The sequence below is a fragment of the Anser cygnoides genome, chromosome 11 (assembly GCF_040182565.1).
Source record: "Anser cygnoides isolate HZ-2024a breed goose chromosome 11, Taihu_goose_T2T_genome, whole genome shotgun sequence".
NCBI classification, from domain to species: Eukaryota; Metazoa; Chordata; class Aves; order Anseriformes; family Anatidae; genus Anser; species Anser cygnoides.
Window position 1 is genome coordinate 13,003,515 of NC_089883.1, and position 27,859 is coordinate 13,031,373.

The 27,859-nt window shown below is 57.1% G+C and overlaps 4 protein-coding genes across 8 annotated transcripts in view; 3 read left to right on the forward strand and 1 right to left on the reverse strand.

Moving 5' to 3' along the window:
- ARID3B (AT-rich interaction domain 3B) overlaps positions 1–15,767 on the reverse strand; it is a 33,289-nt gene extending 17,522 nt beyond the window's left edge. For both annotated transcript variants that reach the window (XM_067003908.1, XM_067003909.1), the window contains exons 1-4: positions 15,616–15,767; positions 12,975–13,639; positions 4,814–4,885; positions 3,226–3,298 (exon numbers count right to left, since the gene is read on the reverse strand). In XM_067003908.1, coding sequence (XP_066860009.1) covers positions 3,226–3,298; positions 4,814–4,885; positions 12,975–13,550 — 721 coding nt within the window. In that variant the 5' untranslated portion in view covers positions 13,551–13,639; positions 15,616–15,767. The remainder of the gene's footprint in view (positions 1–3,225; positions 3,299–4,813; positions 4,886–12,974; positions 13,640–15,615) is intronic.
- LOC106044233 (actin, cytoplasmic type 5) lies at positions 14,604–18,474 on the forward strand. Of its 2 annotated transcripts, none has more exons than XM_048081555.2 (2): positions 14,604–14,746; positions 16,905–18,474. In XM_048081555.2, exon 2 carries the CDS (start codon positions 16,916–16,918, stop codon positions 18,044–18,046), a length of 1,131 nt encoding a protein of 376 aa, XP_047937512.1. In that variant the 5' UTR covers positions 14,604–14,746; positions 16,905–16,915; the 3' UTR covers positions 18,047–18,474. The 2 variants fall into 2 exon arrangements, with proteins under 2 accessions (XP_047937512.1, XP_066860013.1); XM_067003912.1 differs by lacking the exon at positions 14,604–14,746 and adding an exon at positions 15,891–15,971.
- Positions 18,475–19,537: 1,063 nt separating this feature from the next.
- On the forward strand, positions 19,538–24,418 carry UBL7 (ubiquitin like 7). The gene is made up of 10 exons (XM_067003913.1): positions 19,538–19,780; positions 20,283–20,402; positions 20,804–20,886; positions 21,002–21,086; positions 21,516–21,573; positions 22,083–22,216; positions 22,606–22,655; positions 23,038–23,205; positions 23,352–23,474; positions 23,845–24,418. Exons 1-10 carry the CDS (start codon positions 19,597–19,599, stop codon positions 23,980–23,982), a joined length of 1,143 nt encoding a protein of 380 aa, XP_066860014.1. The 5' UTR covers positions 19,538–19,596; the 3' UTR covers positions 23,983–24,418.
- Positions 24,419–24,573: 155 nt separating this feature from the next.
- The window catches only part of SEMA7A (semaphorin 7A (JohnMiltonHagen blood group)), a 35,243-nt gene continuing 31,957 nt past the window's right edge, over positions 24,574–27,859 (forward strand). For all 3 annotated transcript variants that reach the window (XM_067003905.1, XM_067003907.1, XM_067003906.1), the window contains exon 1: positions 24,574–27,478. The gene's annotated coding sequence lies outside the window, so the exon portion shown is untranslated. The remainder of the gene's footprint in view (positions 27,479–27,859) is intronic.

Sequence of the window (27,859 nt, forward strand, 5' to 3'; positions counted from 1 at the left end):
CGTGGTCCCCGTGGAGCTGCAGCAGGTCGGTCGTGGCGTGGGACGGGTCCCGAGGGAGCCGTGCACCGAGCCCTGGTGTCCCCTCCTCGCCCCATCTGCCCCTTCAATCACCGCCAGGGTGGGGCCCATTCACCGAACCCCACACGGGGAATAAAAAGCCCAACAAAGGAAGAGTTACAGCCTCCCTCTCATCTCCCCCTTCCATCATTATTGCCACCGAAGGGCCATTTTATCGCTTGCAGCTGTGGTCGTTCAGCGACAACCTGCTGTGCTCAGAGGCAGATGAGACCTGCACATTTGATCTGCATTAAGCCTGTTTCATGGCTTCACATTTCTAGGTACATTCCAAACAGCAGCACTGACAGCCAAATCTTTTCATCCCTCCTCTTACTCAGGAGCTCCTGAAATCTGCATTTATCTTTCGCATCAGGCTTTTCGGTTCAGCAGCAGCTAGCAGCCTGTGCTTTCCACCAGCCCCAAGCAAGGGCCAGCACTCCGGATGCTCCCGGATGGCAACAAAATCCCCATCTTTACACCAGCAGTGTTTATTAGCAGGGCTGCCTTCCATTCCCTTCAGACACAAGGTGCAAATGAAGCAGCTCTTCACACCTAGAAGCTAAGAAACACAGCACTTGGCTCTCAGGTGCAATGAGGCCTCAGCTTTACCCAGCTTTGGGGGACCCTTTCAGAGCAAGGCAGCTGCTCAGCCTCGTTTGTTTGAGGTTGCTTTTTAGGGACGTAAAGTCAGGGGAGCAGAAGTTGAAGTCCGAATGGTACCCTGTGATAATTTTGCTGTAGAAGCCCACAGATTTTGGGACACACCAGAATATGGCACGCAGTGGGCAAGTCCATCCGCTCGCTACAAAAACACAGTCCAGCTGCAGAGGGCAGTGGGGAGAGGAGTCGTGGCAAATAAATGCATAATACAGCCCCTGAGAGGGGGGCAAAAGATTTACTTTGCAGTAAGGCACAGGAGCTCCAATCAGAGCCATAAGGTGCCTCTCACTTCAATGTACGCCTCTCGATTTTCATATCAACCCAAAGAAACTCACCTCCTTCTTCCTGTTGCTTTTGGGGGTGGCCAGAACACAAAATAAAACCAAAACTGCCTCGCTCCCTGTGATCTAGCCAGTTTCCCCAAGCGGGGCCAAATATTTCCAGACCCTCTGGTGGAAAGCTGGCAGCTCACTACACCTCTCCCCCACGGGTGGTGGGGCTCCTCGATTTCATTTCCAGCCTTCTTGCGAGCGAGAAAACAAGGGAGCCTCCAGAAAACAAATACACTTGGAAATGCCCAGATGATTAAAAGCTAAACTCCTGCAGCAGCCAGCTGGTGACCAGCTCAGCCCCTGCACCAGGAAGGTGTCAATTATAAATAATTAAAAGGTAATAGGAAGGAGACACTGAAGTATTAAGCAGATTTCTCCCTGGGCATCTGGAGGTTTCTATTGCTGCCAATCACACCCTTCAGATTGTCTTGGATGTCAGTCATCCCAGCCCTTGCATCAATATGCGAGCTCAGGTTAACATTTGCAAGTCAACTAATTAAGCCTGGTTATGCTTCTGCACATGAAAGCCAAAAATATCAGAAACACCCAGCTCCAGTTTTTAACTGACTTGGAAGCGAAACCTCAAGCTTTTGGATTAAAATTCACCAGGTCAGCTGTTAGCTCCAGCCACGCCAGGGAGAAAGACAGGGAGAGGAAGAGGACTTGAAATAATTGTGCCTGGATTTCCCATTCTGAATAGCCGAACGGGTCTAGTGGTCTAATCACGCACAGAAGGGGACGCATCCCAAAGATTCAGGGCTCAAATACCAACTGGAAATGAGACTCCAGCTCCAATCCTGCAACCAGGTAATCTTCAAATAGACGAGACTGATCCTGCGTCTTTACACCTTATGAGATTCTCAGGGCACAATACTGCTGGTGGCACTGAGGCTGCCCCCCTCCAAATGCCCACGAGCTGGCTTGTTTGGTCCAGCACGCTGCTGTGCCACAAGGGAGCAAAGGGCCCCTTTCATGTCTGCTCTTCACACTTACCTTCACAACTCAGCAGACTTTTTGGAAACAATCAAAAGGCCCGTTGCACAATTTAGTGCTTTTTGTCAGAAGAAATCTCTGTTAGACAAGTCAGACTGGCCTGGCATGCTTGGAGAGGTAAAGGAAAAGAACACCACAAAGGATTTACCAGGAACACTCAGAGGCAGGTGACTAATCAGCTCTCTCCACGGACACGTCCACCAAGGTCAGCGCTAACAAAGCATCGTGTAGGAAGCCCCAGACGTGAAAGCCCCTAGCTGAACTCCTGGCAAGGCTCAGCGCTGTCCCTTCACACTGGCAGTGCCAGAGCCGTTCGGTGCCTTGACACGCATACTCAGAGCCCCTGGGCGTTTCAACCAACAGAAGGTTCTGAACCATCAATAAAGTTTGAAATGAAACCACGACATGAAACAGTACCGTTGATTGCAGCTTCACGTCCTTTGTTTTACATGAAACCACACATTTGTACTTTTTTATAATACTTTGTAATGAGGGAACTCAACTTTGATATCTAGGGGCTGGAAAGACTCAGGGTATCTCAGCTGAGCTGCTTCACACATGCAGCACCATGCCTGTAACCAGGAGAGACACAAGTTGCTGACACCGTAGGAAGGAATGTGAGAACTGTTTTGAACTGTTTGCTCCCGCACTGTTACACAGGGTTACTACATGGAAAGCTGACATGTTGTGAATCTAAAGGAAAACCTGGCTTTATCTATTTTTCCAGGCCCCAGATTGTGAACTCTGTACAGCGTGTGACGGCATTCACACTTGGCTTCCACATGCCACCGAAGCAGAACACGAGATGTGTGATCGTGCCACCTGAGCAGCTTATTCTGAAGGGGAGACCAGAAAATCCCCAGCGGTACTCAGCCTCGTTTCAAAAATCCTGGGGGAACCAGGTCGCTCAGGCTCTTGATGCATGGACACTTTCAGTACTGGGTAGGAGCGAGGGAAGAGAAATACCGTCTGTGACATTAGGTTACAGAGCACAAGAGTTCTTTCCTGCTGAGCTCCTTATTTCCCAAGGTAAATATCTCGAGACTTACCCCTGCCCTTCCATCTGATCTGCAAGTTCAAGGGCTGGATTTGTTCTTTCAAATGCAGGAGGGAAGAATTCAGCCTGCCGGGGCAACTCCCCAGTCCCGTTTCCCTTAACAAGTTCAAACAAAAGCTCACTCACCCCTCTTCTGCATGAAGATGAAGAGGTCATCCAGGAACTCTTTCCGTTCAGGGTCGCTATCCAGTTCATAAAGCTGGAAGGGGAAAATAAAAATAAAGGCACAGTCCACAAGGAAAGATAAAGTAACAATATTAGCCTGCTCCAGCAGATCATCTGTGGTTTGTACTGGGGGAAAGAAAGGCAGCTGCAGGCAAGGAGGCAAAATGAGGATGGACTCCTGAGCTCTTCAGTGGACAGTGATAGTTCGAGGACCCTCTTTATGGCTTGTTGCCTTGCTGAGCCCCTCAGTAACTTGTCCAGGGGCAGTGCAGACTGGCACCTGGAAGGGAACAGGATTCAACTCGGGTAGCAGAAGCACTGCTGCGAGCAGGGTTTGAAACCAGCTGAAAGCAAAGGGGAGAGAAAATAGGAGACAAGCTGGGAAGAGATGAGACAACCAAAAGGAACGCAACAGTGGTTAGGGCAGATTAGTGGTCCGTACCTTTGGGGCACCGTGTGGGAATCTTCTCTGCAGCTTCTCCTAGCCTCACGATTCCCTTCTTTGGGGATTGTCACCTAAGTGACAAACCAAGTCCCTTGGAAGGGGGAGGTGAAAGGATAGAGCTTTCCTGTAACTAATGCCTGGCAGGACAGGCTGCTCTGAAATAAGCCCAAAAGCCTTGATAGGGACAATCAGCCTGGAAACTCTTTGTTGCTGAAATCATTTTACCAAAAGGCTTCAAAATCCAATCAGTTCCATAGGAAGCTTACTCCAAAGGAGAGGTACAGCACGCGGCCGTTACCTGCTGATTTTCCAGAAGGGACAGGTACAAGTATCGCCTCTTGCACAGAAAATCTAATTTTCACCTGTCAAGAACCCTGTGAGGCCACAACGTGACAGGGCTGCAGTCAGTACCACCGAGATATGGGAGGATATGGAACAAGACAGGAGACAATGCTGCATGTAAAGCAGATTTTAATTCCTTCTTGCTTGCATAACTCCGTGCAACTTTTTGCTGGTTGTAGCTACTCTGGTGAAACAGATCAACAGAAAAGCAAAAGATTCACCGGGAGAAAAATGTCGTTCAGAGTCCCTATAGGTGCTGCTAGCTGCTCAGTACTCATCTAGCCCAAAAGAAGAGGGGCTTTGGGGTGCTCTTCCTGTGCAGCTCTGTGCTTGCTCACACACTGAGCCCTGGGAAGAAAACACGCCGCTGTATTTGCAGAGCAATTAGCTGCACCCTTTCAGAAAGGCAGCTCGGTTCAAAATGAATTCCTCTAGCTGATGTGACACGTTGCTGCCACTTCCAGATCTATTACCACAGTGTGAAAGGGGTTCCAGAAACAAAACACTCTTCTCCCAGCCAGAGAAAGTATTGCCCAAGCGTGAGAAGGCTGCTTACGAAGGCTTAGCTCCAGCTCCATTCCAGAGACCGCAGGCAAACTAGCCAACTCTGCAGGCTGGTAGCCAGAGGGCTGCAGGACAGAGCAGTTTTCTCACAGGTTAACTACAAAACAGTGAGGGCTCAGTAGTCGTCTTCTGCCACAGCTCAGGGGAAGAAAACCCCAAAGTCAGTCCCTCCCCCCAGATCCCTGTGACCGCACTGACCTTGGCAAAGTCTCGTGAAATTTCTCTTCCTCGGCAGCCATCGCCTTCATCGTTCCAGGTCACGTTGCCGTTCTAGGGGGAAAGGGAGGAATGAGAGGCTGAAATAGGTGCCAGGGAAAGGTTTTGGGGACAGCTCCAGAAAGCTTGCAAACACACGTCTATGGGCACAATACCACAGAAAGGCAGGTAATGGCTTAGAGCAAAGAAACTAGAAAGAGCTTTTGACCAGCGTACATGCTAAAAGCCCCCGGTGGAAGGTGGGGGTGCTACCCAGCCATCCCCTGCACACACAGGGCTCTCCTTCCTGTCCTTTTAGCCAGAAGAAGGAACTGCTCCCTGCCCCACCTGGAAATGCCCTTCTGGCCTCCCCTGGCTTGCCTGCAAAGCCAAAACCCGAGTATGCCAAAGAGAAAGAGGGAGATGACACAAGGGGAATGCTCCTCTCCACCCCAGCTTCTGAAAGCTGCCGAATCTGGCTGTTCCACAGAGAAATGGAAACCCAGCTTTGCTGGATAAAGATTCATTCTTCTTAGGCATTAAAAGGATTACTCTCGTTAGGCTTGTTGTGCTTGGTAACTCTGCATCATCCCGCAACCAGCACCAGGGCTGGAAACCAGCAGAGGCAGCCCCTGGCCGTACGGCAGCACTGAGAACAGCAGAACGATCCTGCAAGCAGTCTGAGCATCTTCAAACCACAAACTTTACATAGGAAGTGCTCCAGAGCCCCTCGAGGACAGAGCACAGCCAGCTCCACCTGGCAAAGCGCCTCAGCCCACCCTCTGCCCCCACAAACACGCAGCAGGCAGAAGAGAGCTGAAGAAAGCAAGAGGCCCCGACAGGAAAATGCGCGTGAATTAGAGCGGTGGTCCCATATCTGAAACCTCCGAGTCATCTGGTTGTGACACGTCCATTGAATTAGAAAGATGAATAGCTCTTGTCAAGGCCAGCCAAAGCCACATTTCCCCCTTTAAAAACCACTGCAGTGAGCTGCCCTAATGCCTGCTGATTTAGTTTGAGCCAGTAATTCCTGCTGGAAAGTCAATTATCCGGCGAGTCCCATCAACTGAGAGATATTTAATGGGGGATTATTGCCACTTCTGTTATGTCAGCTGTTTATTACAGCAGATCAATTCCCAGCCCTCACTAGGAAGAGATCTGAAGACCGGTTTTGTTCGCAGGAGGATTCAGCTGGGTGTCCTTTGCTAGCAGAGATTAAAAACAGGGGTGTTTTGTTTTTTTTTCTTTGCCAATTATGGTAACATCCAGCTGCTCCTAAAACCCCACTGACTTAACTCGGATCGACAAACCTGGGTGAACAGTCAGAGCAGGAAACCAGCCAGCCTCTTCAGAGGGCAGCAGTTATTTTGCATCCCTGAATTTACCCAATCCAAGGCAAAATGGCTTTCAGAGGGTTGAGCTGCCTTCTTCCCAAGTTTGTGCTTGGCTATAAATCCACAGGGCAAACCTGCTCACGGTATTAGAGCCTAAAGCGGGTGCTCCAGAAGCCAAACACTCGTTTTCATCGGGAACTCAGGTCATGCTGAGAGCTTATTCCACTACGTTTGAGGACGAGAGAAGAGAAGGGAGCTTCGAGAAGACACTTCTCCACTGCCAGCGGGTTTGAACTTGATAAAATTTTGGCACAACTTTCCATGGGATTACAGACTCTTCAGGAGCTATTTTGTTGTTTTCTTTGAAGAAAAGGTCGTTAGAATAAGGCACGAGGTGAAGGGTCGATGCACAAAGTAAGCAGAACGTATGCACCTCCATCGGGAGGTGCTTGGGAGCACAGATGTAGTTCTTCCCCCACCCTAGCTAGTGAAAAGGAGCTTAAAGCTGGCCGTGTTTTGCCATATGTCCAGAAAGCTGGCTGTCACCTGGCATGACACGGAGCGATCCGAGGTGAAGGGCTGCGGGGGGCATCAGCAGCTGAGGATGAGCGTCTTCAGTCCTCCCACCTGCAGCACGTGTGACTGTGCCGGGCGAAACCCCGCAGCCAGCGGGTTAGAAGCACTTTACCTCGGGTCATACTGCTTTTATTACAGGCTGGAAATGGTTCCTGGCAGTGGTTGGAACAGCGACCTGAGCACAACTGGAGCAGGTCAACCCATGAAGAGCCGCCTGAAGGTGCCGCGGGTGCTGCACTCGGAGCCTAAAATACATCTTGCACAGCGACAGAGCCCAGAGGAAGCGTGGGTATCAAACTTCCTCCCCGTTCCTCCTAGGAAAACAAAGTTGCCCTGCGCTGAGAAGCCTTCTGTATGAGCAGCAGGAACCTGAGAAATCAATATATCCTCACAAGTCATTAAAAGACCTTTGTATAAGTCAGGCAGTAGGAGCAGGAAGGAAAAAACACTGCGCGGAGAGGCAGCTCGCTCTCTGGGGAGAGCCCTGCCTCTCCCTCCACCGCCCGGCGTCGAGGGAATTTGTGGTGCTTGGCAAACAGCCGTTCCCACTGCTCCCAGTCACCACGGGCACGGGTTTATCCCGAGTTCCTTGCAGAAAAAAGGCAGGAGGAGCAGCCCGGCGCTGCTCGGGCAGGGAGCATCCCGCGCCCAGGCACACCTCGGGGGCCACCGGCGCGCTCCCCGAGAGGCTGCAGCCCTGCCTTCAGCAGCAATTATATCTGCAGCTATTTTAGGATTACTCCCCAACCACCTGGAATATCTTATTAGAGGGAAGCTCAGATGTCCAGAGCAATTTTGGTTTCCAATCCCGTGTTCAAAAGCCAGAGTTAACCCCTTCCTCCAACGCAAGAGTTACCCAGCAGACGGAGAGGAGAGCGACAAACACCCTCCTGCTTCGTCCAGTTCACCCTTTTGAGAACAAAAACCTAACAAAGCAGCAGCCTGAACTCCTGCCTGCAGGACATCCATCCCTCAGATGCTGCAACAAGACACCGTGCTCCGTAAAAGCAAAACATTAAGGGACAAAATCTTAAGGAAATACTAAGGGACAGAGAAAAACAGCTCAGCTGGTCTACCAAGGTTTTATCAGACTACAAAACTATTCAAAAGGCAAACTCTAACCTGCTGAACGTGAAAAAGAAAAGAAAACCTCATGGCCTGAAATTCAGAAATCAGTCTGCAGACCTGCAGCCTTGATGCAGATTTCAGGCCAGAAATCTGCCGAAATATCCACGTAGGGCCCCGGCAAAGTGTTGTGGTGGAAAAGCAAGCCCCTCCCTCACCCCCTGGGTTAACCGACAGCAGCGAGTCAATGAAAAGGTACAGGGGCAGCAATTTCAGGATTATCAGGGAATCCACAGAAATTCCTTTTGTGGGTAGAGTTAAGCCTTAGGAAGTGAAACAGATGCTATTATAAAGCAAACTGTTGTAGTACTAAACACTGATAAGATCAGGGCTACTGCCCTGAGCTGCAAGTTCTCAAGCACGGAGCACGGAGTTATAATTACTGCGGACACAGCCCGCCTGGTAAAGCCCTGCTGGAATTGGAATAAACCCTTCCCACTCCGCCTAATAACAGAGCTCAATTCAGGATCTCCAGCTTCAAAGCTCGTTGCTGAAAACATTTTAGTGATGTCAGGAATGGCGGGGAGGATGGGAAAGGAAAGGGAAGAAAGGACCCGAGTTAACAGATTAATTACCCGTTTTTATAAAGTTTCTTTTGTGCTCCCTCAACCTAGCGATTGCAGCCCCGACACAATTACTTGCAAAACAGGAATCTATTTCCTCACCCGAAAGGAAAAGTCGGACTCTTTGTGAATGGCTCCTATTCACAAACACTCGGAGGAGTTAACCGCAACCTAAGTGACAAGGAGGCTCGCTCGGCGTTAACATGGCTATGGGAAGAGAAATTCTCACTGCCACCCGGGAGGTTCTCAGATCCACCCTGAAGTGAGAAAACAGAAGCAGAAGAATGCAACACGTTCGAGCTCTTGCCACCTACCATCTCCGCTGTCAGCTAAATATCTACAAATTGGCACCGAGGAAGACAAGCTGCGACTGTTCCTGAAGATAAATTTAGTGCCTGAACGAATCCTAAAATGAGCCGCATCTTCCCCAGGATACAAACGAGCTCCTTACCCCGCGCCTCCGCTGCCAGATACAGCCCAGCTGCTGCTACGTAGCGTAGCCCTGATGAATCCTGTGCACTTGTCCCAGGAGATGAGGATTTGGGGGCATGCCCTGGTTCCAGACGCGTGTAGGCTGCAGCCTTGTCCCGGGCGGGCAGCAGCAGAGCGGGTACGGGATGCCCTCACCTGCCCATTTCGGCAACTCTGTACCTCTGCGAGCCTCTCCCCCTTGGGTGGCATCAGCAGCAGCTAACCGCGGGACTTCCAGCCAGGGAGAAGGCAGGCGGGCACGTGAGACTTCTTTTGCAAGGCTGGCTCCAGACAGACGCGCTCCCTGTAGATTCGTGCCCGCAGGTCCGCTTTCCTTTTGAGCACACTCACAGAGCTCGGGTTCTGCACCGCAGCACTGAAAGCCAGGGACATCTTCAGTCACCGGGAGCGTGCGCGCAACCACGCACACCGAGGGCTGGAAACCTGGCCCTTGTGGTCACTGTCACGAATGGTTTCTTGGTTCTCCTCTCCCACGTGTTCTTTGGTTATTTTGGTGTCCTTTTTTGAACCGAGCTCCAGCCACTTTAAGCTACGTACCCATACAAACCCCAGTTCAGTTGCTACAGCAGAAGCAGGCTATCCCAGGGACGAAGACTTTGCCAAAACAAACCTAAACCACAAATTTCAGGAGAAGCAGCCGTCGGCAACTTCAAAACCACAACCTGCTCCTGCAGAACAAAACCGTCAATAAACGAGAAACCAAATATTGGCCGTCACCTGTTAACGGGGAACCCTCCTTCCCCTACAACATTAAAAAATGGTGACCCACGGGAATTAAAACTGAATTGGCACTTGAATTGGGCCCTGGATCTCCAAAATAACCAGGAGACGAGAAACGAGCTGCCTGAGATGCTTTGTTCCTGGGACCTTCACCCCCTGCGGATTAATGAGTATCTCCTGAGCAATACCTGGATACGCACAACACTCGAGGCACATACTTCAGGTTACGGAATCTCAGCCACTCGTTCCTAGAGCCTAGAGCAAAAGCCAAGTAATTATTTTAAGCTGACTTCTCTTAATAAACACCGTGACCTTTGTAAAAGTTTAGGTCAGGATTTTCAGGAGTGACTGGTGATTTCAGAGGCTCTAACGTGAGACAACCCTAAAAAAAAAAAACAGACCAGGAGCTACGCTGCAATCAGATGCGTGCTTTGCCGAGAGTTACCTTGCTGCGTTTAGGAGGGCACGAAATATCAGCTGGTGCCTGGAAACCTTGCCTTTGTTTTTACATTCCACGAAGGAATGCACGAACTAACTGCCTGCTGTAAGAGCAGCCCTGCAAAAGGGCTCGTGCTGCACCAGCCCCGGGTGGGAAAAAGGAGTTTGGGCAGGCAGCAAAGAGACAGGAGCCGTGGTCCTGCCCCTCGTGCCCCGCTCTCCCCGGTAACCAAAACCGCTGCCAAGCAATGCGAGGGACCGCTGGACGAGAACCCACAGCCCACTGCTGCTAGGAGCAGCGTTTTCACCCAGGGAATTAAAAGCTGCTTTTTCTTCGGGGCGAGGCAGGCGTCCCCAGCGCCCTTCCGAGGAGGGACACGGGAGCGGCGATGGATTTGTGCAGGGTTTGTGGGACGAGCTGAGAACACCCCCTGCTCTGCTGTCGGGCCCGCGGCTCCCTGACGAGCAAGTCCACTCCCTCGTCGTTTTGTGCTGACGGGATTCCCACCGCCCCTGGGTCAGAAGCTGAGCCAGCCCTTTTGTCCGCCGGCTTGTCGTACAATTATTTACTTGGCTGGCCGGCAGTGGACGGAGCCGGGCCTCACCTCACCGGGAGCCTCCCTCCACCTTTCTGCCGCCTCCATGCCGCGTGCCTCCCGGGCAGCCTCAGCCTGACGCGATCAAGATGTGCTGTTCTGCAAGGGCGTCGCTTTTGGGGGAACGAGTCACACTCGAAGGAAGGAACAGAAGTGACTTTCTGCCCTCCGCAAGCAGCAGCCATTACGCATACCGCAAATACTCCCAGGCCAGACCTAGCTGGGAACAGCATAAGCTAACAGGTTACTGGCCTCCAGCCCCAACAGCGCCTTAAAAAAACAAGGGGAGGAATCGTTTGGAAAATCAGCCGCAGAACGCAGGCCTTCCGCACCTCGTCCAGATTTTCCTGCCTAAAATCAACCGTTTCAGACGAAGACAAAAGGAAAAGCCCGGCACCTTTGAGGTACACGCCTCAAATGAAGCACCTGAAGCGGGGCAGCGTGCTGCAGTTCAGAGCACAGGACTACGGGGGCAGTTCGCAGCCGCAGGCACGTTTTTGTCCCCCTCTGCAGCCCCGGCAGCAAACCGCCCCCCTACCTGCGTACTCCCACCTCCTCGCAGCTCCCCGGCTCCGGTCCCGCAGTTAAATTTTTACTCCCTGGTATGCAGGCTCCGCTGGCGAATGCAAACAAGTTGATCTGCAATATTTACCCTACTCAAGGTGAATATACTTCACCTGCATCATGAATACGGTGAGCCTCGACGGGGCCTTTGGAGCGCGCTGCAGCACCCCAACAGCCCCGCTCACCTGCGGGACTGGGACGGGACGCCTTTTGGGGGCACACCAGGTGCCCCCCCGGCCCAGCACTCCACCTCCAGGGCCAGGAACAGATCGACTTGGGGGCAGCACGAGGGCCTGCCCGCTTCCTGCCATCTTCTCCCACCCCTCGATCGAGCTGCTGCGGCGGGGCTGGTACTCCTCCATAACCCATCACCCTGACGTCCACGAATTTCACCGACTCCTTTCTTTACCTGCTGTACTGAAACGGATCCATCTGGCACGGCAAAGATTAAGTTTTGCTTCCCAGAGCTCTGTGCACCTCGGCTTCCCCACCACACTGGCCTGGAGTCAGGGTAGTTTAGGCTGCACCCGGCACCCAAACGCTCGATCGCTGCAGAAATGCCGCGGAACTGGGCCAAAGCAGCTGTGTCAGCGCCGGTTCACGGTACATCAGGCAGAAAACGCCTGGACAGCGCTGCTTTGCCACTCTGTGCCTGCTGCGACCAGCTGCGGCACGCGTGGAGCTGCCTTCCCGAGCCAATTCGTTGCGATTCACAGCCCTCTCACAAGACAGGCAAGAACTGCCACAAAGCACAGTGCCATCCTCGTTGGCACCCGCCACGCTAGGAGTGCCAGCAGCCAGAGCCTCAGCCTATTTTTAAGGCTGAGCCCCTAAAACCAGAGTCCTGCCCAGCGTTCTCCAGCCCGAAAGAGGAAGTTTTTGTCGGCCATTACAATCCAGCAAATTCTGAAGCAGTTTCTGTAGCGCTTGTGCCCCGCCTGACACAGCCACCCCTCATTTCCCTACAGCAGCACAAGTCAGTTCCTTGTCGGGGGCAGCTCTTCTGGCGAAGCCAGCACAGAGAAACCCCAGGGCAGGAGCCCGCAGTGGGCTCTGAGTGGGCTGGGAGCAGTAATAAGGCTTGTGGAGGTTTAACAGCTCCCCCTCGAACCACTGCCCATGAAAGTTTAAAGCAAATAATCTCGTGTGCGCGACCAGCAGCAAACTTTTCACCGTTTATCAGCCGCCGCTGAGCAGCTCGGGCCTTTCTACTCCATCGTGTTTGCAAGAGGGGAGGAGGGAAAGAAAACAGATCTGGTTTTGTCTGTACAAGGTTTCTGAGCTCGGACAAAAAACGATCTGAAAACCTAACCCCGCTCGCACTCAGGCTAACACCTGTAGGACAGTTAAAGCCAACTCTTTATTTTATTCTTTTAATTCAAGCCACGCAGCCCTTTGGCCCCATTTCTAAACGGGTACAGGTGCTGGAAACGTCCCCAAAAGGCTGTGCAGGCCAGCTCTGCACCAACACAGCCCACAAGCGCTGCATTGCCTGAAATACCTGCTTATAGCAAGAAGAATCACCGATCCTCCGACATTTAGTTATGAAACCTGCACCTGCAAAGCAAGCTGAGCTCGCAGTCCTTTTCTGAGAGACAAACCTGGAGGAGCGCCGCGGGGAAGCACAGCTCTGCTCGTGCCCAGCTCTCACCCTCTTTCCAAAGCCCCCCAGACAGCGGTGCTCGCAGCTGGGCTGCAGAACCCGGGCTGCCTGACCCGGCCCTGGGAGGGAGAAGGGACTGAGGGCAGCACTCACCTGCTTGAGCTGCTCGTCCAACCTCCAGCCCTGGCGCGCAGCCGGGGAGCCGCAGTACGGCTGCTTAGTAGTGTCTTTACCCTGTTCTTCTCTGCCCTGCTGTCCCCGCTGGTGCCCCGCGGCCGGAGCAGGGTTGGAGGTAGAGGCCACTCTTTGGTTGTGCTGGGCAGCTTTGGGAGCGTGGAAGTATTTCAGAGCAGAGCAGGACTCCTTTCCAGTCATATCGGCACCATCGTCGAGATCTCCGCCTTCCAACCCGCCTTCCTCCTCCTCCTCCTCGTCTTCCTCCTCTTCCTCGTCCTCCTCCTCCTCTTCCGGCTCCGAATTCATGCTGCTCTCATCGAAAGCCCGCGCGGCCCCGGCCGGGGCTCTGCCCAGGGGACCCCCGGCGGAGCCGCCCGAAGCCCGGCCCGCGGTGGCTGCCAGCACGGCGTGCTGCACCGCCAGCTGCTGCGTGTAGAGCAGCTGGGCTTCCCGCAGCTGCCTCTGCTGCCGCTCCCGGGAATCCATCTGCAGAGGGCTTTGCTGCTTCTGCTGCTGCTTCTGCAGCTGCTCGACCACGGCCTCCAGCTTCATCCCGCACGGAGCATGGCTGGGAAGAGAGGGGGGCGGCTGGGGCTGCAGCGGGCAGGGTTCGAGGCCTGGCCTTGGGAGACGGGCGGAATCTGAAAGAGAGGCAAATATTTGGCCGTATGAATATAAAATGCTTTCATCTTTTCCCCAGGAAGAGGATAAATAGAGTGCAAAGCCAATACTCTTTCCTGTGCAGGAGACCGTGAAACAATCAGCTTCGTGTTTAACAGCCTCGGGCTCAAACTCGCATTCAGTTTTCAGCCCGTTTAATTGTATTTGCAAGCCGAACACAGTTGCTATAACCTCGGCTTCGTGTGCCCCACAAGGCAGCTGAAATGCCTTTGTCCGCTGGCCCAGCCGCTCGTTTTCCCCCGGAATCCTCCCGTGCCTGCTCAGCGACCGCTCCTGAAACACTGGGTTTAGCGTTTGGGGCTCGCTCCTTCCGAAAACACTGCCTTAAAAGGAGACGGCCGGGCCCTGATCCTCCCCATATTTCTATTAAGAAACGTGCAAGGTTTTATCGTGGGCCGCTCCTCTCTCGGGTCTGTAATGCTCTCGTTGTTTCACTCCTTTCTTTACGCTTCGAACACCAAACACTACTTTTAGCCGCTGCTTTTTCCCCGACGCGAGGAAAGGCAGCCCGACACGCACAGCAGGGCACGGGGCAGCTCCTGCCTGCGCTCCCCCTTTGATTTTCCTGGGGAAAATGCCCTGGAAACGTTACCACGTCCCCGTTCTGAGCCAGCACCAGGCTCCTTTGGGGCAAAAACCCCCAGAAAAGACGCGGAGCCCCGATGGCTGCGCCTCGGCTTGCCAACCTGCCTCCCCCGGACTCGGCGTCCTGCCGGCAGAGAGGGCCCCGCCGAGCTTTCCAACGCAAGGAGCCGCTAAGACAGGTCTCCCCCGCTGCCCTTCGGGGTGCAGCGGTAACAAAACGCTGCCTCTTGGGGGAAACAAAGGGCGGGCGGACCTCCGGCAAGCCGAGGCACCTCCCGGCCGCCTCCCACCCGCTGCGTACCAGCGGGGCCGTGCATCGGGCCCGGCAGAGCCTGGCGGCCCCGCAGCGGGCTGAGCTCCCAGGGCCCCGTTTGGGAACCGACGCAGCTCGCCCTAAAGCAAACAGCCCGAGGGAGGCCGGCTCCCAGGGGCCCCCGAGGGAATCCGAGAGCTCTCGGAGGCTCGCGTGCGATGGGATAAAGGTGGGAACGGGGAAATACGGGAGGAAATACGGGAGGAAACGGGGAAATACGGGAGGAAACGGGGAAATACGGGAGGAAACGGGGAAATACGGGAGGAAACGGGGAAATACGGGAGGAAACGGGGAAATAAGCAGCCCGACGCTGGGGGCAGCTCACGGCGAGCTCTGCGCGGGGCCATGGCGGTTTTTGGGGAAACCCCGCACGACCCTCGATGGCCCCCCGAGGAGCCGAGCTCTGGGCGCCGAGCAGCAGCGGGAGAGGCGTCGTGGTCGGGCGCCGGCCTCGCAACATGTCGTGATAGCGGGAGGGAGGGAGGGAGGGAGGGCGGGCGACGGCAAGGGGGCCGGCGGGGCACCGAGCCCGCTGCGGGCTTCAACGCCCGCTTTAGGGCCTGGCACGGTCCCGGTGACCCCCCCGGTGACCCCCCCAGCTCCTCACGCCCAATTCTGGGCGGATTTTAGGCGGTTTCACCCGACCCTCCTTACCGAAGCGTTCCTGCGCTGAACAAAGCTAGGGCGTTGAACAACCCGAACACCCGGCGGGGCGGCGCCGGGCTCCCGGGGGCAGGGACGGGCTGCCCCGGCCGAGCTGCGAGACCCCCGGGGGGGGCCTCGGCCACAACCGGCACTGGGGGGGCTCAAACCGTGCCCCCGGGCTGCCCCAACCCCCCGGGGGCTGCCCCAACCCCCCCGGAGCCGCGGCCCCCCCGGCTCCGGGCCTCCTCCCAGCCCCCGCTCGCCCCCTCCCCCGGTCCCCGGCCCCTCACCGCCCGGTTCCCGGTGTCTCCCCCCCTCGGTGCCGCCTCCCCCCGGCCCCCAGCCTCCCCCCGCCGTTTCCCTGGGCCCCCCACGCGGCCACGCCGCCGTTACCTGCGCCTCGCCCCGGCCGTGCCGGCTCCGGGCCCTCCGGGCCCCCCGCGCGCCGCCGCCGCCGCCGCCGCCGCCTGGGCCCCGCCCGCCGCCGCCCCCCCGGCCCCGGGCCCGCCCCGCCTCAGCCCAACCGGAAACGGGCCGCGGGGGGGCGGTGCCCGGCACCGGAAGCTCCCGCCTCGCTTCCGGGTGCGGCCCAGGCAACGGCGGCGCCCGGAAGGGGCGGGAGGAATGGTGAGGGAAAGGCGGGACGGCCAATGGAACGGCGGGGAAGGAGCGGCTTCCGGTTCCGGGGGTATAAAAAGTGGGGCGCGGGGCGGGGCTGGGCAGTCGCAGGCGAGGCGGCGGCGGCACAGGTTGGGTAGTGGGTGCGGCGGTGCCGGCCTTTGTTCTGTGGTCTGAGGGGGCCCGTGGGGCTGGGGGCTGCACCAGAGGGGTGCGGGGGGCTGCGAGAGGGGGGAATGCCGGAGGAGAAAGTGAGGATGGGGTGGGCGCGGCCCCGAGGGGTTTGGGGGGAAAGGGGGGGCGGCCCTGAGGGGCGTGCGGGGGGTGGGGAAGAGAAGGGCATCCTGGAGGGGTTTCGGGGGTAGGGTGAGGGGGGGCAGCCCTCAGGGGCCTTCCTTGGGGGGAGGGTTTGTCCCCCAGGGGTTTTTGGGGGGTAGGGGGAGAGGAGAGTGACCCTCGGATCTTCGGGGAGGGGGAGGAGGGGTGTCCTGAGGGGTCTTCGTGGGGGGGGGGGGGGAGGGGAGTGCTTACTGATGGGGCTTGGGGGGGAGGGAGAGGAGGGGGGCTTCCCTGAGGGTTTTTTTTTGGGGGGGGGGGGGGGGGAGGTGGAAGGGGAATGTCTCTCAGGGGATTTGGAGTGGGGGTGGGGAGAGAAATTTTCCTTGATTTTTTTTGAGGGAAAAAGAGGGGAGGGGGGTGTCCCTGAGGCTTTTTTTGGGGAGGGGAAAGGAAAGGGGCAACATCCCTAAGGGGCTTTGGGGGGGGGGGGCAGGGAAGAGGGTGTCCCTGGGGAGTTTTTTGGAGGGGGGGGGGAGAGGTAGAGGTTGTGGGTGGCCTGGTCTGACTCCTCAGGGTGTGCGTGCTGTGGGGGGTTAGGTCAGGGTTAGGTCACCCTGATGCCTTTTTGGCACCCCCAGGACACATCTTTGAGTCTCCTCAGTGCCCCCTCTCATCTCCTGGCCCTTTCTAGTGCCCTCACCCCCTCTGGTCCCTCAGCACACGAGGGCAGGGCCCCCACTGTCCCCCCCACGAGGTGCTCTGTGACCCCCCCCCTTGTCCCCCAGGCGCGGTCAGCATGGCGGACGAGGAGATCGCTGCCCTCGTGGTGGACAACGGCTCAGGCATGTGCAAGGCGGGCTTTGCGGGGGACGACGCTCCCCGGGCCGTGTTCCCCTCCATCGTGGGGCGCCCCCGGCACCAGGGCGTGATGGTGGGCATGGGGCAGAAGGACAGCTACGTGGGGGATGAGGCGCAGAGCAAGAGGGGCATCCTCACCCTGAAGTACCCCATCGAGCACGGCATCGTCACCAACTGGGATGACATGGAGAAGATCTGGCACCACACCTTCTACAACGAGCTGCGCGTGGCCCCGGAGGAGCACCCCGTGCTGCTCACCGAGGCGCCCCTCAACCCCAAGGCCAACCGGGAGAAGATGACGCAGATCATGTTTGAGACCTTCAACACCCCGGCCATGTACGTGGCCATCCAGGCCGTGCTGTCGCTGTACGCCTCCGGCCGTACCACCGGCATCGTGATGGACTCCGGGGACGGCGTCACCCACACGGTGCCCATCTACGAGGGCTACGCGCTGCCCCACGCCATCCTGCGCCTCGACCTGGCCGGCCGCGACCTCACGGACTACCTGATGAAGATCCTGACGGAGCGCGGCTACAGCTTCACCACCACGGCCGAGAGGGAGATCGTGCGGGACATCAAGGAGAAGCTGTGCTACGTCGCCCTGGACTTCGAGCAGGAGATGGCCACGGCCGCCTCGTCCTCCTCGCTGGAGAAGAGCTACGAGCTGCCCGACGGGCAGGTGATCACCATCGGCAACGAGCGGTTCCGCTGCCCCGAGGCCATCTTCCAGCCCTCCTTCCTGGGCATGGAGTCCTGCGGCATCCACGAGACCACCTTCAACTCCATCATGAAGTGCGACGTGGACATCCGCAAGGACCTGTACGCCAACACGGTGCTGTCGGGCGGCACCACCATGTACCCTGGCATCGCCGACAGGATGCAGAAGGAGATCACGGCCCTGGCGCCCAGCACCATGAAGATCAAGATCATCGCCCCGCCGGAGCGCAAGTATTCCGTCTGGATCGGCGGCTCCATCCTGGCCTCCCTGTCCACCTTCCAGCAGATGTGGATCAGCAAGCAGGAGTACGACGAGTCCGGCCCCTCCATCGTCCACCGCAAGTGCTTCTAGAGGGGCTGCTGGCAGCCACCCGGGGCGCCCCCACCCCCTGCGGGAGGAGGCGTTGCAGGTCTTCGGGGGGCTCTCCCTTCGCTTCGGACCACTATTGTTTGACTGTCCATGTCCTAATCCGGTGAGGTACCGAGTAGTAACGTAACGAGCAGTACGCGTTTTAACCGCCCTGCCACGATTTGGCCAGTTTGTGACTAGAGGTTTTGTTTTGTTTTTAGCAGAGGAACAGCAGCAGCCCCTCAGGCTGAGGTTCCGGGGCTGGCAGCTCCTCCTCATAGCTGTACTGACCCTCCGAAGGTAGAGGGAGGGTTGTTCACGTTTCCTGTGTAACACTAATAGGATGACACTAAAGTAGGCTCGTCACCTTTAGGTTTGTCACAACTGACTTATTTGTAGGAAAACAAATAAACTTCTTAGTCTTAAAGCTATGCAGTGGTATTTCTTGCCTTCTTTAGGGTGGGTCTGGGTCTGCTTGCTCCGGGTGCTGTGTAAGGCCAGGCTCTGCACTCAGACTGAACTCTGGGTGTCCGCCTTGGAGTCTGAACCTCCGAAAGCAGAACTTGGAGTGGTGCTGTGCGAACTGCGCCGTGTCACTGTCTGTGGCACGAACCATTTAAAGAACTGTTAGCAAGGAAAACTTGACTGGTATGTGGCTCTTGCAGCCTTTCTGGACTTTCATGGTAACTTGGCTTTTTTTAGAACGTAAACAGCCCTTCCTGTCAGAAAAGCTAGCAGGCTGGCACAGGTTTTGGGGTCAGAGGAGCAGCTTCTCCTTTTTTGGGAGAGGGCGATGAGGTGGAGCAGCGGATGCTCCTGAAGCTCCTCAGCCTGGGGAGGTCAGCTCCTTTTGCTCTGGGAGGGTTGAGTTGTGCTGCAGAAACACTTCCTCAGTAAGAGGAGTTGTCCTGCAGAAATGCTTCCTCCATCAGGAGAGGCAGGCAAAGGATGGACCCGTTTATTGCAGCGCTGCAGAGGCAGCCTGTGCACGTGCTGGGAGGGGCAGCGGGGGTGCCTCCCCATGGGCTCCCAGCCCCCGGGACAGCTGCCCTCCTGCCGAGCCTTGCTGGGAGCGAGGGGCTGCCCCCGGCCCTGCTGCCAGCCCCCCGTTTCCGTGCAGTGCCCCCCCGCCGGGAGGCGCCGCAGGTCCCCCGCCTCCCCGCGAGCCCCGGGCGGCAAAAGGTGGCTTTATGCCCCCGTCCCGCTTTTAAACCCCCAGCCGGCCTCCCGTTGGCTCGCCCTTCTACCTTCCCTCCAGGCTGACCAATCAGCGGAGCCTCCCTTAGCGGACTACGCTTCCCAGGGTTCCCCGCGGCGGGGTGGTAGGGGCATTTCCGCTTCCGGCGCGGTGTTGCCGGAAGAGAAGCGGCGGCGGCAGGGTGTGAGGGGAGCTCCGGGGCCCGCAGCGCCCGGCCGCACCCCCCCCCCCCCCCAGACCCCCCTCAGAGCCCTCCCAGGTCCTCGGGGAGCTCCGGAGCGGTTCCGGAGCCGGTTGGCGGTCTCGCCCCGCTGTTGCCGTCCCCCCCCCCCCCCCCGCGGCGCCGGGCCTGCCCATGGCGCTGCCCGAGTGGCACATCGCCGTGAAGCTGGCGGACCAGCCGCTGGCCCCCAAGTCCATCCTGCGCCTGCCCGAGACGGAGCTCGGCGAGTGCCCGCTGGGCGGCTGCAGCATCTCCTGCCTCAAGCAGCTCATCACCGGCAGGCTGCAGGAGTCCGTCCCCGACCCCGAGCTCATCGGTAGGTGCCGGGGGGCGGCGCCGAGCTGCTGCCTCCGCCGTGCCCCGGGGATGGGGAGTCCCGGGGCTGGAGGGGCCGGGCAGGGGGGGTTTGGTGGGACCGGGCAGGTGGCATGGTGCTCCGAGGGCTTGCCGGAGGCTCTGCTGCGCGGTGGCTGCCTGAGCGCCTTGCGGTGGTGCCGGCGCGTTCGGCCTCTGCGGGGCTCACAGCGCTCCTGCGGGGTCGGCGCGCTCCTTAAGGAGCCTTTTGGCAGAGCTTGCCGGTACCGGCGTGTCCACAGGGGAGAGCTCAGCTCTTCTAAAGGAGGCAGCAAAGACATGTCTGTGAATATCAGCTCTGATTTCCTCTCGTTTTTCATGTCGTGATGAAGCAGCTCAGCGGGCAGGGCCATGTCCCCGCGGGCAGGGTGATGTCCCCACCCAGTTCCCGGTTCTTAAGGGCCCTGAGCCCTTTCCGAGCGTGCTGTAGGCATTTGTCTTCCCATGTTTTTCGCTTCCTCTAGATCTGATCTACTGTGGCCGCAAGCTGAGGGATGACCAGACGCTTGATTTTTATGGCATCCAGTCGGGTTCCACTGTTCACGTGCTGCGCAAGTCCTGGCCCGAGCCCGATCAGAAACCGGGTGAGGAGGAGGTGGTGTGTGAGGAACAGCTCGGCTCCTCTTGGGGATTTGCTTCTGGGAGGCTGGTGCAGGGTTTGGGGGTGGAACTGACCTGTTTGTGCGCTCCACCTCCCACAGCAGCAGATGGGGTAGAGTTAGGGAATGAATCATGTCACGGGGCGAGTGAGCACCCCTTCCTTACGTGGCTGTGGCCAGATTTAGGGTGTTGCCAGAGAATGAGGAACGAAATGTCTCGTTACTCTAGGTCGAGGGAAAACCAGGCTCGTGTGCGCCTAACTGTAGAATAAATTGTGTTAGTTTAGGGTCGTTACCTTAATACACTTCCTCCTGTGCATGTAGGAAGGTACATTTATATGTTTTTGTATGCCTGGAAGCTGGAAGTGCTATCTTTCCTCTCTCAGAGCCCGTGGATAAGGTGGCAGCGGTTCGGGAGTTCCGGGTCCTTCACACTGCCCTGCACAGCAGCCCTGCCTACAGAGATGCAGTGAGTGAGGCTGCAGTTTGTCTGGGTGCCTTTTGTCTGTCTTCCTCGCTGAAGAAAGGCCCTGAGTGGAGCCTTGCTGTGTGCCGCTGCTGATCCCTTCTGATTGCTCTGGCAGGTCTTCAAAATGCTGGGGAACAAGGAGTCGCTGGATCAGATCATCGTAGCTACTCCTGGCCTCAGCAGCGACCCAGTTGCTTTGGGTGAGTCCAGATGTCATCCAGAGGGTCTGAGAAGAGCCAGATAAAGATGGCCTCGGTATAAAACAAACACTGTAATTTAAACACTAAAATAAGCTCTTAAGGAGTGTTTAATCCCTGACGTATGGGATGGGATCGCAACTTCTCACAGCCAGCTGGGCGTCAGGGTTGATCCTGCCGTAAAGTATCGCTGTCTGCTGGAGCACAGCCTGTGGATCTGCTGGGGAAGCCCCGTCCCGGGGGTGTGGCTGTGATTCAGCCTCTCTCTAGGAAGGCACAAAAGGTTTCGGAGAACAGTAATAGAGCATTTATGGTGTCTTTTTGTGACTCACTTCCTGAAAACAATTCGTTTGTTTTCTTCCCATGATTTGACCGTCTCCTGCGGATTTTGTATCCTGTCTCGTACTGGTCACGCTTCCTGGTCCCTCCCAGGAGTGCTGCAGGACAAGGATCTCTTCTCAGTGTTTGCAGACCCCAACATGCTGGACACGTAAGCTGGCGCAGTGACTGGGCCGTTCCTTTGTTGTTCAGGCTGCTTCCCTCGGGGTGGGAGAGAGCGGTTCTGCTCCTGCCTGCCGGCACAGGAGCACCAGGGCAGAGATTCAGGACAGGGCCCTTCACCCTCAGCAGCAGAAAAGAGGGAGCTGACGCTTTGATGTGCGCCTTCCTCCACTGCTGATTTGAGCTGCGGGGTATTTAATGGGAGCTGGGCCGTGCTCACCTCCAGACCCTGCGTTCGAATCCAGGTCTGGTCGCTCCCAGCAGAGCTGCTCCCAGGAGAGCAGGTGTGTGCAGTGGGACCGAGAAGGCTTCTCCGGCTGTGGGGGGCGAGCCGGGGAACATTTTGCTGCTGGGCAGCCAAAGTCAGCATCTGAGGTGGCGTTGGCTCAGCCAGCGGGGATGGCTCTGCTGCTGCTGCTTTAATTTCTTTGCTAGTATCAAGCTGCTGCTTTCTTAGCCTCCTCTCGTACATGATTTATTTTCCCACCCTCCCTCCAGGCTGATCCCAGCTCACCCTGCCCTGGTGAACGCCATCGTGCTGGTGCTGCACTCGGTGGCGGGCAGCACCCCGCTCCCGGCCCCGGAGACGTCCTCCCGGGGCATGTCCTCTGGCTCCTACCGCGACATGCCAGGTGCGTTCAGCCTGCGGCCACGCGGCTCTGCGGGCTTCGTCTGCAGATAAATCCCTGCTGGGCTGACACACAGCCTTCCCCGGGCTGGAGGCAAAAGAAGTTTGGGTTCCTGAGCGAGGAGCAGTGCGCGTTGTGGTTTGATGGGTTGTGTTGACAGAGGCATATCTCGTCCAGTGCAACCTCAGAGCCTCTCCTGGCCACACACGTGTAATCACTGTGGGTAGCAGAGTGCTGCGGGCTCTGTTCTGCACAAGTTAGGGGCTTAACCAGAGCCGTAGCTGGGGCTGGGCCTGGCTGCGTGGCCAAGGCCTCTGTGGGATTCTCATGCGGTGCCCGGTTCCTGCCAGCACCCAGTTCTCTGCATCTGGTGGTTCTTCTTCCTGTTGCAGGTGGCTTTCTGTTTGAAGGTCTCTCTGATGACGAAGATGACTTTCACCAGGTAACTCACAGGCCAGGTCAGGTGGGGCAGCTGTTTGGGGCTTGCTTTATGCATTTAACACGTAGCTCTTAAAGACTTTAAAGGTTCTCTCTCTTATCTCAAGAACAGCATGAGTTCCTCTGCCTCACGGGGGCATTGTGAAGATAAATGTCTTTTGTTTTTAAGCTGATGGACGAAATATTAAAAGGTTTACAGCCAGCTTCAGCAGCTTTATAGTTGGGTTTGGAAAAAAACACGTCTGATTGCCAGGTGTGTTTCCTTTAAGAAGTTCCATGTTTGAATTTTGAATACGGTGGAGGAGAGATCCCTGGGAATACGCACACGAGCTAGGCCTTAGCGGGACACGGACACTGACGCCTGAGGCGCTTTTCTCTCCATGCAGAGCACGAGATCGACGCCGTCCAGCAGCACTTCTGGTTCCCGCCCGGCCTCCCTCGGCTACTCCGGGGCTGCAGGGCCCCGGCCCATCACCCAGAGCGAGCTGGCGACCGCGCTGGCACTGGCCAGCACGCCGGAGAGCAGCTCCCACACGCCTACCCCTGGCACCCAGGTACAGCAGCTGGGGGGGTCCCGCACCACGGAGCTGGCTCGTCTGAGAGCGAGCCCTGCTCGGTCTGGGAGCCCTCTGTCTGGGGTCTCCTCCAGACGGGCTGGGGGAGCGCTCCCCTGAGCCGTGCCCAACTCATCTCCTCCTAGGGTCACTCCTCTGGGACCTCCCCGATGTCATCCAGCGTCCAGTCAGGGACACCCATCACCAACGACCTCTTCAGCCAGGCCTTGCAGCACGCCCTGCAGGCCTCGGGGCAGCCCAGCCTGCAGGTCAGTGTCTCAGCCCCCTCTTCTGGGGACCCGTGAAAGCTCCGCATGGCGTTGGGTGCTGCGGGGTGGAGGTGGTTCTTCCAGCTGCCTTCTGTGGCAGGACAGCGAGCTGGAAGGGGAGAAGAGCTTGGAGGAGGCGCAGCAGACCGATGTTAAAGGGCTGGGTGGAATGGGAGGGATGGGCTGGGGGATTTGGGGTGTGCTCAGCAAAATTTAGGACGTTCAAGACCTGTTTGCACATTTAGCATTGCACTTGTGAGTCAGAGAGGTGGGAGAATCCAGCGTAGCAGAGGGGGCTGCGGTGAAGGCTGTTGTGTTGCCGCTTGGACTCCTGCACCTACCCTTAGCTTCTTTTGTTTCCTGTCCGTAGAGCCAGTGGCAACCCCAGCTGCAGCAGCTGCGAGACATGGGCATACACGACGATGAGCTGAGCCTCCGGGCCCTGCAGGCCACCGGAGGGGACATCCAGGCTGCCCTGGAGCTCATCTTTGCTGGCGGGGCTCCCTAGCTTCGGGCAGGAGAGGCTGGAGCGGTGTGCGGCACCGTGACGCTCCTCGCTCTGGGACTCGGCCCCACAGCTCTGCTCTGCGCTGGGGCTGGGAGCTGTTGGGGCGGCGGCTCCTGTCCTCGCGGGTGGGCTGCGCGACCCTGGCTGAGAGCACCGAGGCCGGTTCCTTCAGCTCCACTGGTAACCTCTCTCCAGTCTCCCCCTTGTCCCCGTTCTGCCCACCAGAGATGAGACCCCAGAGCTCTGCTCAGCATGCGGAGGCAGCTCTCGTATGCTGGGGAGACGTGGCACCTACGGTCCTGCGGTCTTAGTTCTGGCAACGCGTACCCCTGCCTGCTGTTTGGTTCCTGCCCGCCTGGCGTGCCTCGGTCTTGTCTTGTTCTGTCGTTGTGGTTCCCCTGTGCCTGACTGCATTAAAGGGACTGTATTCACCTGCCTCGTGTTTGGGTTCTCATCCATCCCGGGGTGTGTTCCAGACCTGCCAGGCAGCGTGTGCTTGTTGCGTCGTGGGCGCTGGAGAATGGATCTGCCTGTTGCAGGACGGCTGTGTCAGCAGAGGGCACTCCTCCTACAGAGCAGAGTGCTACCTCTGGCCCGTCGTTATTAAGAGAACGTTGTGCTGGGCGTGGAGCTTACCTGCCAGCCCTCCTCCGGTGAGTTAGGCCTGTAAAAACCAATTGTGCTACAGATGTTCTCAGAGAAGGTGCCACAAAGGAGCATCACATCTCCTTTTCGGCACAAACTTAGCTGTTCTCAGCCGGTATCAGCTGTTCTCAGCTCTGCGGTCACGGCTGGTGCAGTCCTGCACGTTGGTGTGGTGCAGGAGTTCACGGCCACCGCCAGGTGACAGCAAGAACATGACAAGCACAGAGGCAGGGGGTTGAGGCAGGTGCTGAAGAGTGCGCGGTGCTGCCTGGGAGAGACGCCTCGTTTCTGACACCCCAGGTTACTCTGCTGGGCTGCAGCCGGTGTTTTCCAAAGTGGCTTCTAGTCCTTGGTGCCCTGTTTGAGGTGCCCAGGACCTGCACTGCAAAGGCAATCAAACGATCTGGCCTGTAATTAGCTAATGGGAACTGAGAAGCTGGAGCCAGAGGCAGACCTGGCTTGGCTCTGATTGTACCATCAAGGTTAATAAGGCATGAAAATGGGAGCTGCTCTGCCCCAGGTGCTGCCGTGTGACAGTAGGGAGGCTGACAGCAGAAAACGATCCATTACCTTCCGGCCACCTGTGTGCCCCTCTAATTTCCAAGTGCTGTTATTGTTTGCTGATAGTGTCGGCTATCACCCGGCAATGCTGGATCATTCCCTCCAGGACAGCTTATCATTTAATCCTGGCTAGAGGATTAAGCCTCCCAGGAGGGAGGGACTGGCTTTGTTTTTCAATATGTGGGAGATAAGATCTGATGGCTATCGTAGGGTCGGCCGGACGGCTTTCCTGACTCGATACACCCTTCCCGGACACGGCTCTCACCACCTGCTTTGGGAACCCGCTCCAGATGACGGCCGTGACTCCGCGTGTCTGAGAACAGATTAATTGGTTCCCATCCCTGGTGCCTTCACGCTTTGCTTTGCTGGAATGGGTGGCATATGCCCAGCATCCTCCCTCCCTTTCCCGCTGTGAGATGAGCCCTGCCGTCAGCCCCGAATCCTCCCGAGGCTAGCTGGGGATTAGCTGTATCGCAGATGTCGCGGCGGTGCTGGAGCTGGCTGTCCTGAACCCCCCAGACCCGTGCAGGACTTGCTTTGGGACCAGGGCTGGCTTGTTTGCTAGGCTGTGCCCTGCTAGTTCTCAGCTCAGACTGGGAACAGCTCGGGGCTGGTGGTGTCCCCACATTTTTCCTTTATCCTCCCGTGCTATTATGATTTGATCTCTTTGACCAATGTTTTGTATAAAGTAGCTTTTTTCCATTATATGGGCTGTTCCTGCTTTCCCCTGTGTTCCCAGGTAGCTGAGAATCGCCTGGAGGTTTTGCATAAAGAGGATTTCTTTCTATTTCTTTCGCAAATCATGTTACTTGGCTCGGAGTACCACATCAGACGCGTTCTCTGCCTGAAACGGCTATATAGCAGAGAACTTGGCACTGATGTCGTTCGCAACCCGACTGATGCGTGTGCTTCGCTTCCCTCATCTCGCCTGTCCCTGCCTAGAATAGAAATGTTCAGCAGCCAGGCAAATTTAGAGAGGCAGGGAGGGGAAGAGAGGCTCTGCCTGGGCCCTGCAGGGCTGCTGATGGAGGGGGAGGAAGGGAAACTTTGATGCGGGAGGCTCTTGGAAGAGGCGAGCGGGAGCTGCGAGTGCCTCATCGCCGACCCCCCGGCAGCCAGGTGAGCGCGGCCTCCCCGCCTGCTCCGACTGCCTCCCGCCTCCCAGCCCCGAGCTGAAAGCGGTGCTGCGTGCAGGGGAAGCTCAGCCTCGGCCCGGGGGGAGGCTGCAGGAGGCAGCTGCTTTGGATGCAGCGCGAGGTCTGTCTGAGCCTGCCCCGGCTCCTCCAGCTGCTGGAGCCCTAAGCGGGGTATGGGGCAGAACTGGAAGCGCTGGGAGATGCTGATATCTTGCTGAGAAAGCAGCTTTAGCGAGGCACCAACTTGCTGGAGCTCAACAGATTGTGCTCTTTGCGAGCAAGTTGCAACGAGCTGCCTCCCACCTGCCTGCTCCCTGCGGTCCTCCCTTGGTGTCCCCGCTCCTGCCCCAGCTCTCATCACGGCCTCAGCGCTCGGCTTAGCGGCGCAGCCGGTCCCATTGGGGCTCAGCTTGTCCGTGTCCTGCCTGCCGCCTCGTCTCCCCGCACCGCAGCCGTCAGCCAGCGCCTGTGGCCTGAGCGTCTCAGCAGCTGTGCCGTGGGAGCAGATGGAAGGTGTTTGCTGAAAGCATTTGGCTGACCCTCCGGGAGGGGTGGAGGTCAGGCCGCAGTTCCCCGACGTAAGTGCTTTCATTAGGGACTTTCTGCTTCTGACATCAAAGAGAAATTTTTGGTTCGGTTCCCTCTTCACCTCGCAGTGGAACTGACAAGGGAAGCGGCAGCAGCGGGTGTTTTCAGCAGCGATGGCAGCAGCTGGTTGTACTCCTGTGTTTCGGTAATCTTGTTGTTTGTTCCAGTGTTTGACCATCAATGCTGGCGTGTCACGGACACCTGCAGGGGCTGGCAGGTTGACTGGGACGTAGACTCTTCACCAGATGAGCCCTTCTCTTCTGCTTTGGCCACCTTGATGGCTTTTTGCCCGTCTGCCTTGTTTCTTTTTGCCAAAGACAGTCCTGGGCTGACTGTCTCCATGAGGAACAAAGCGGTGCTGTGGGAGGGTGATTCTGCAGCAAGAAAGTAAAGCTGACGAAGCAGAATCTCCCAGGCTCCACATCCATGACGGCTTCTGCTGTACCGCAGCCTGTGACTGCCCACCTTCATCTTCCTGTGCTTTCACAGTGACGCTGGAGCCTTCCCCTGTGTGAAGTGAAAATAACCAGCAAGATCTCTACCAGGAGCAGACACTGACATTTAAGGTATTAAATGTTTGCGCAGTCTCTTAGGTGCGAGCATGCTTGGGTGGTTTGTTGGATCAGATGTTAAACCTCCAAAATTCCGAGCTCCTCATTTCGAGCTCCTCAGCCTTGGTTTCTGGCTTCATGTGACTAGGTTGAGAAAGATTTCCCCTCACTCTCCCGTATGCCTCTGTGATGTTTTGGAATGAATGTTTCTTCTGTGCTCCCCCAGCCAAACAGGCTCTGAGTGTCCCCTGCTTGCAGGACTCATACAGGGATACGCTGGTAAAGGAGCCCGATAACCAAACCCGTGCCTAGGGAAGGCAGCCATGCACCTTAAAACAGCATCACCGCCTTGCCCAGCTTGGCCCGCAAAAAAATGTGGGGTCAGATCTTGCCCAA

Bases quoted from the DNA above. Each gene is read 5' to 3' on its own strand.
- LOC106044233 (XM_048081555.2), top strand. From the start codon at position 16,916: ATGGCGGACGAGGAGATCGCTGCCCTCGTGGTGGACAACGGCTCAGGC.
- UBL7 (XM_067003913.1), top strand. From the start codon at position 19,597: ATGGCGCTGCCCGAGTGGCACATCGCCGTGAAGCTGGCGGACCAGCCG. The intron at 22,656-23,037 runs GTAACTCACAGG...CTCTCCATGCAG, and splicing joins ACGAAGATGACTTTCACCAG to AGCACGAGATCGACGCCGTC. The intron at 23,206-23,351 runs GTACAGCAGCTG...ATCTCCTCCTAG, and splicing joins CGCCTACCCCTGGCACCCAG to GGTCACTCCTCTGGGACCTC.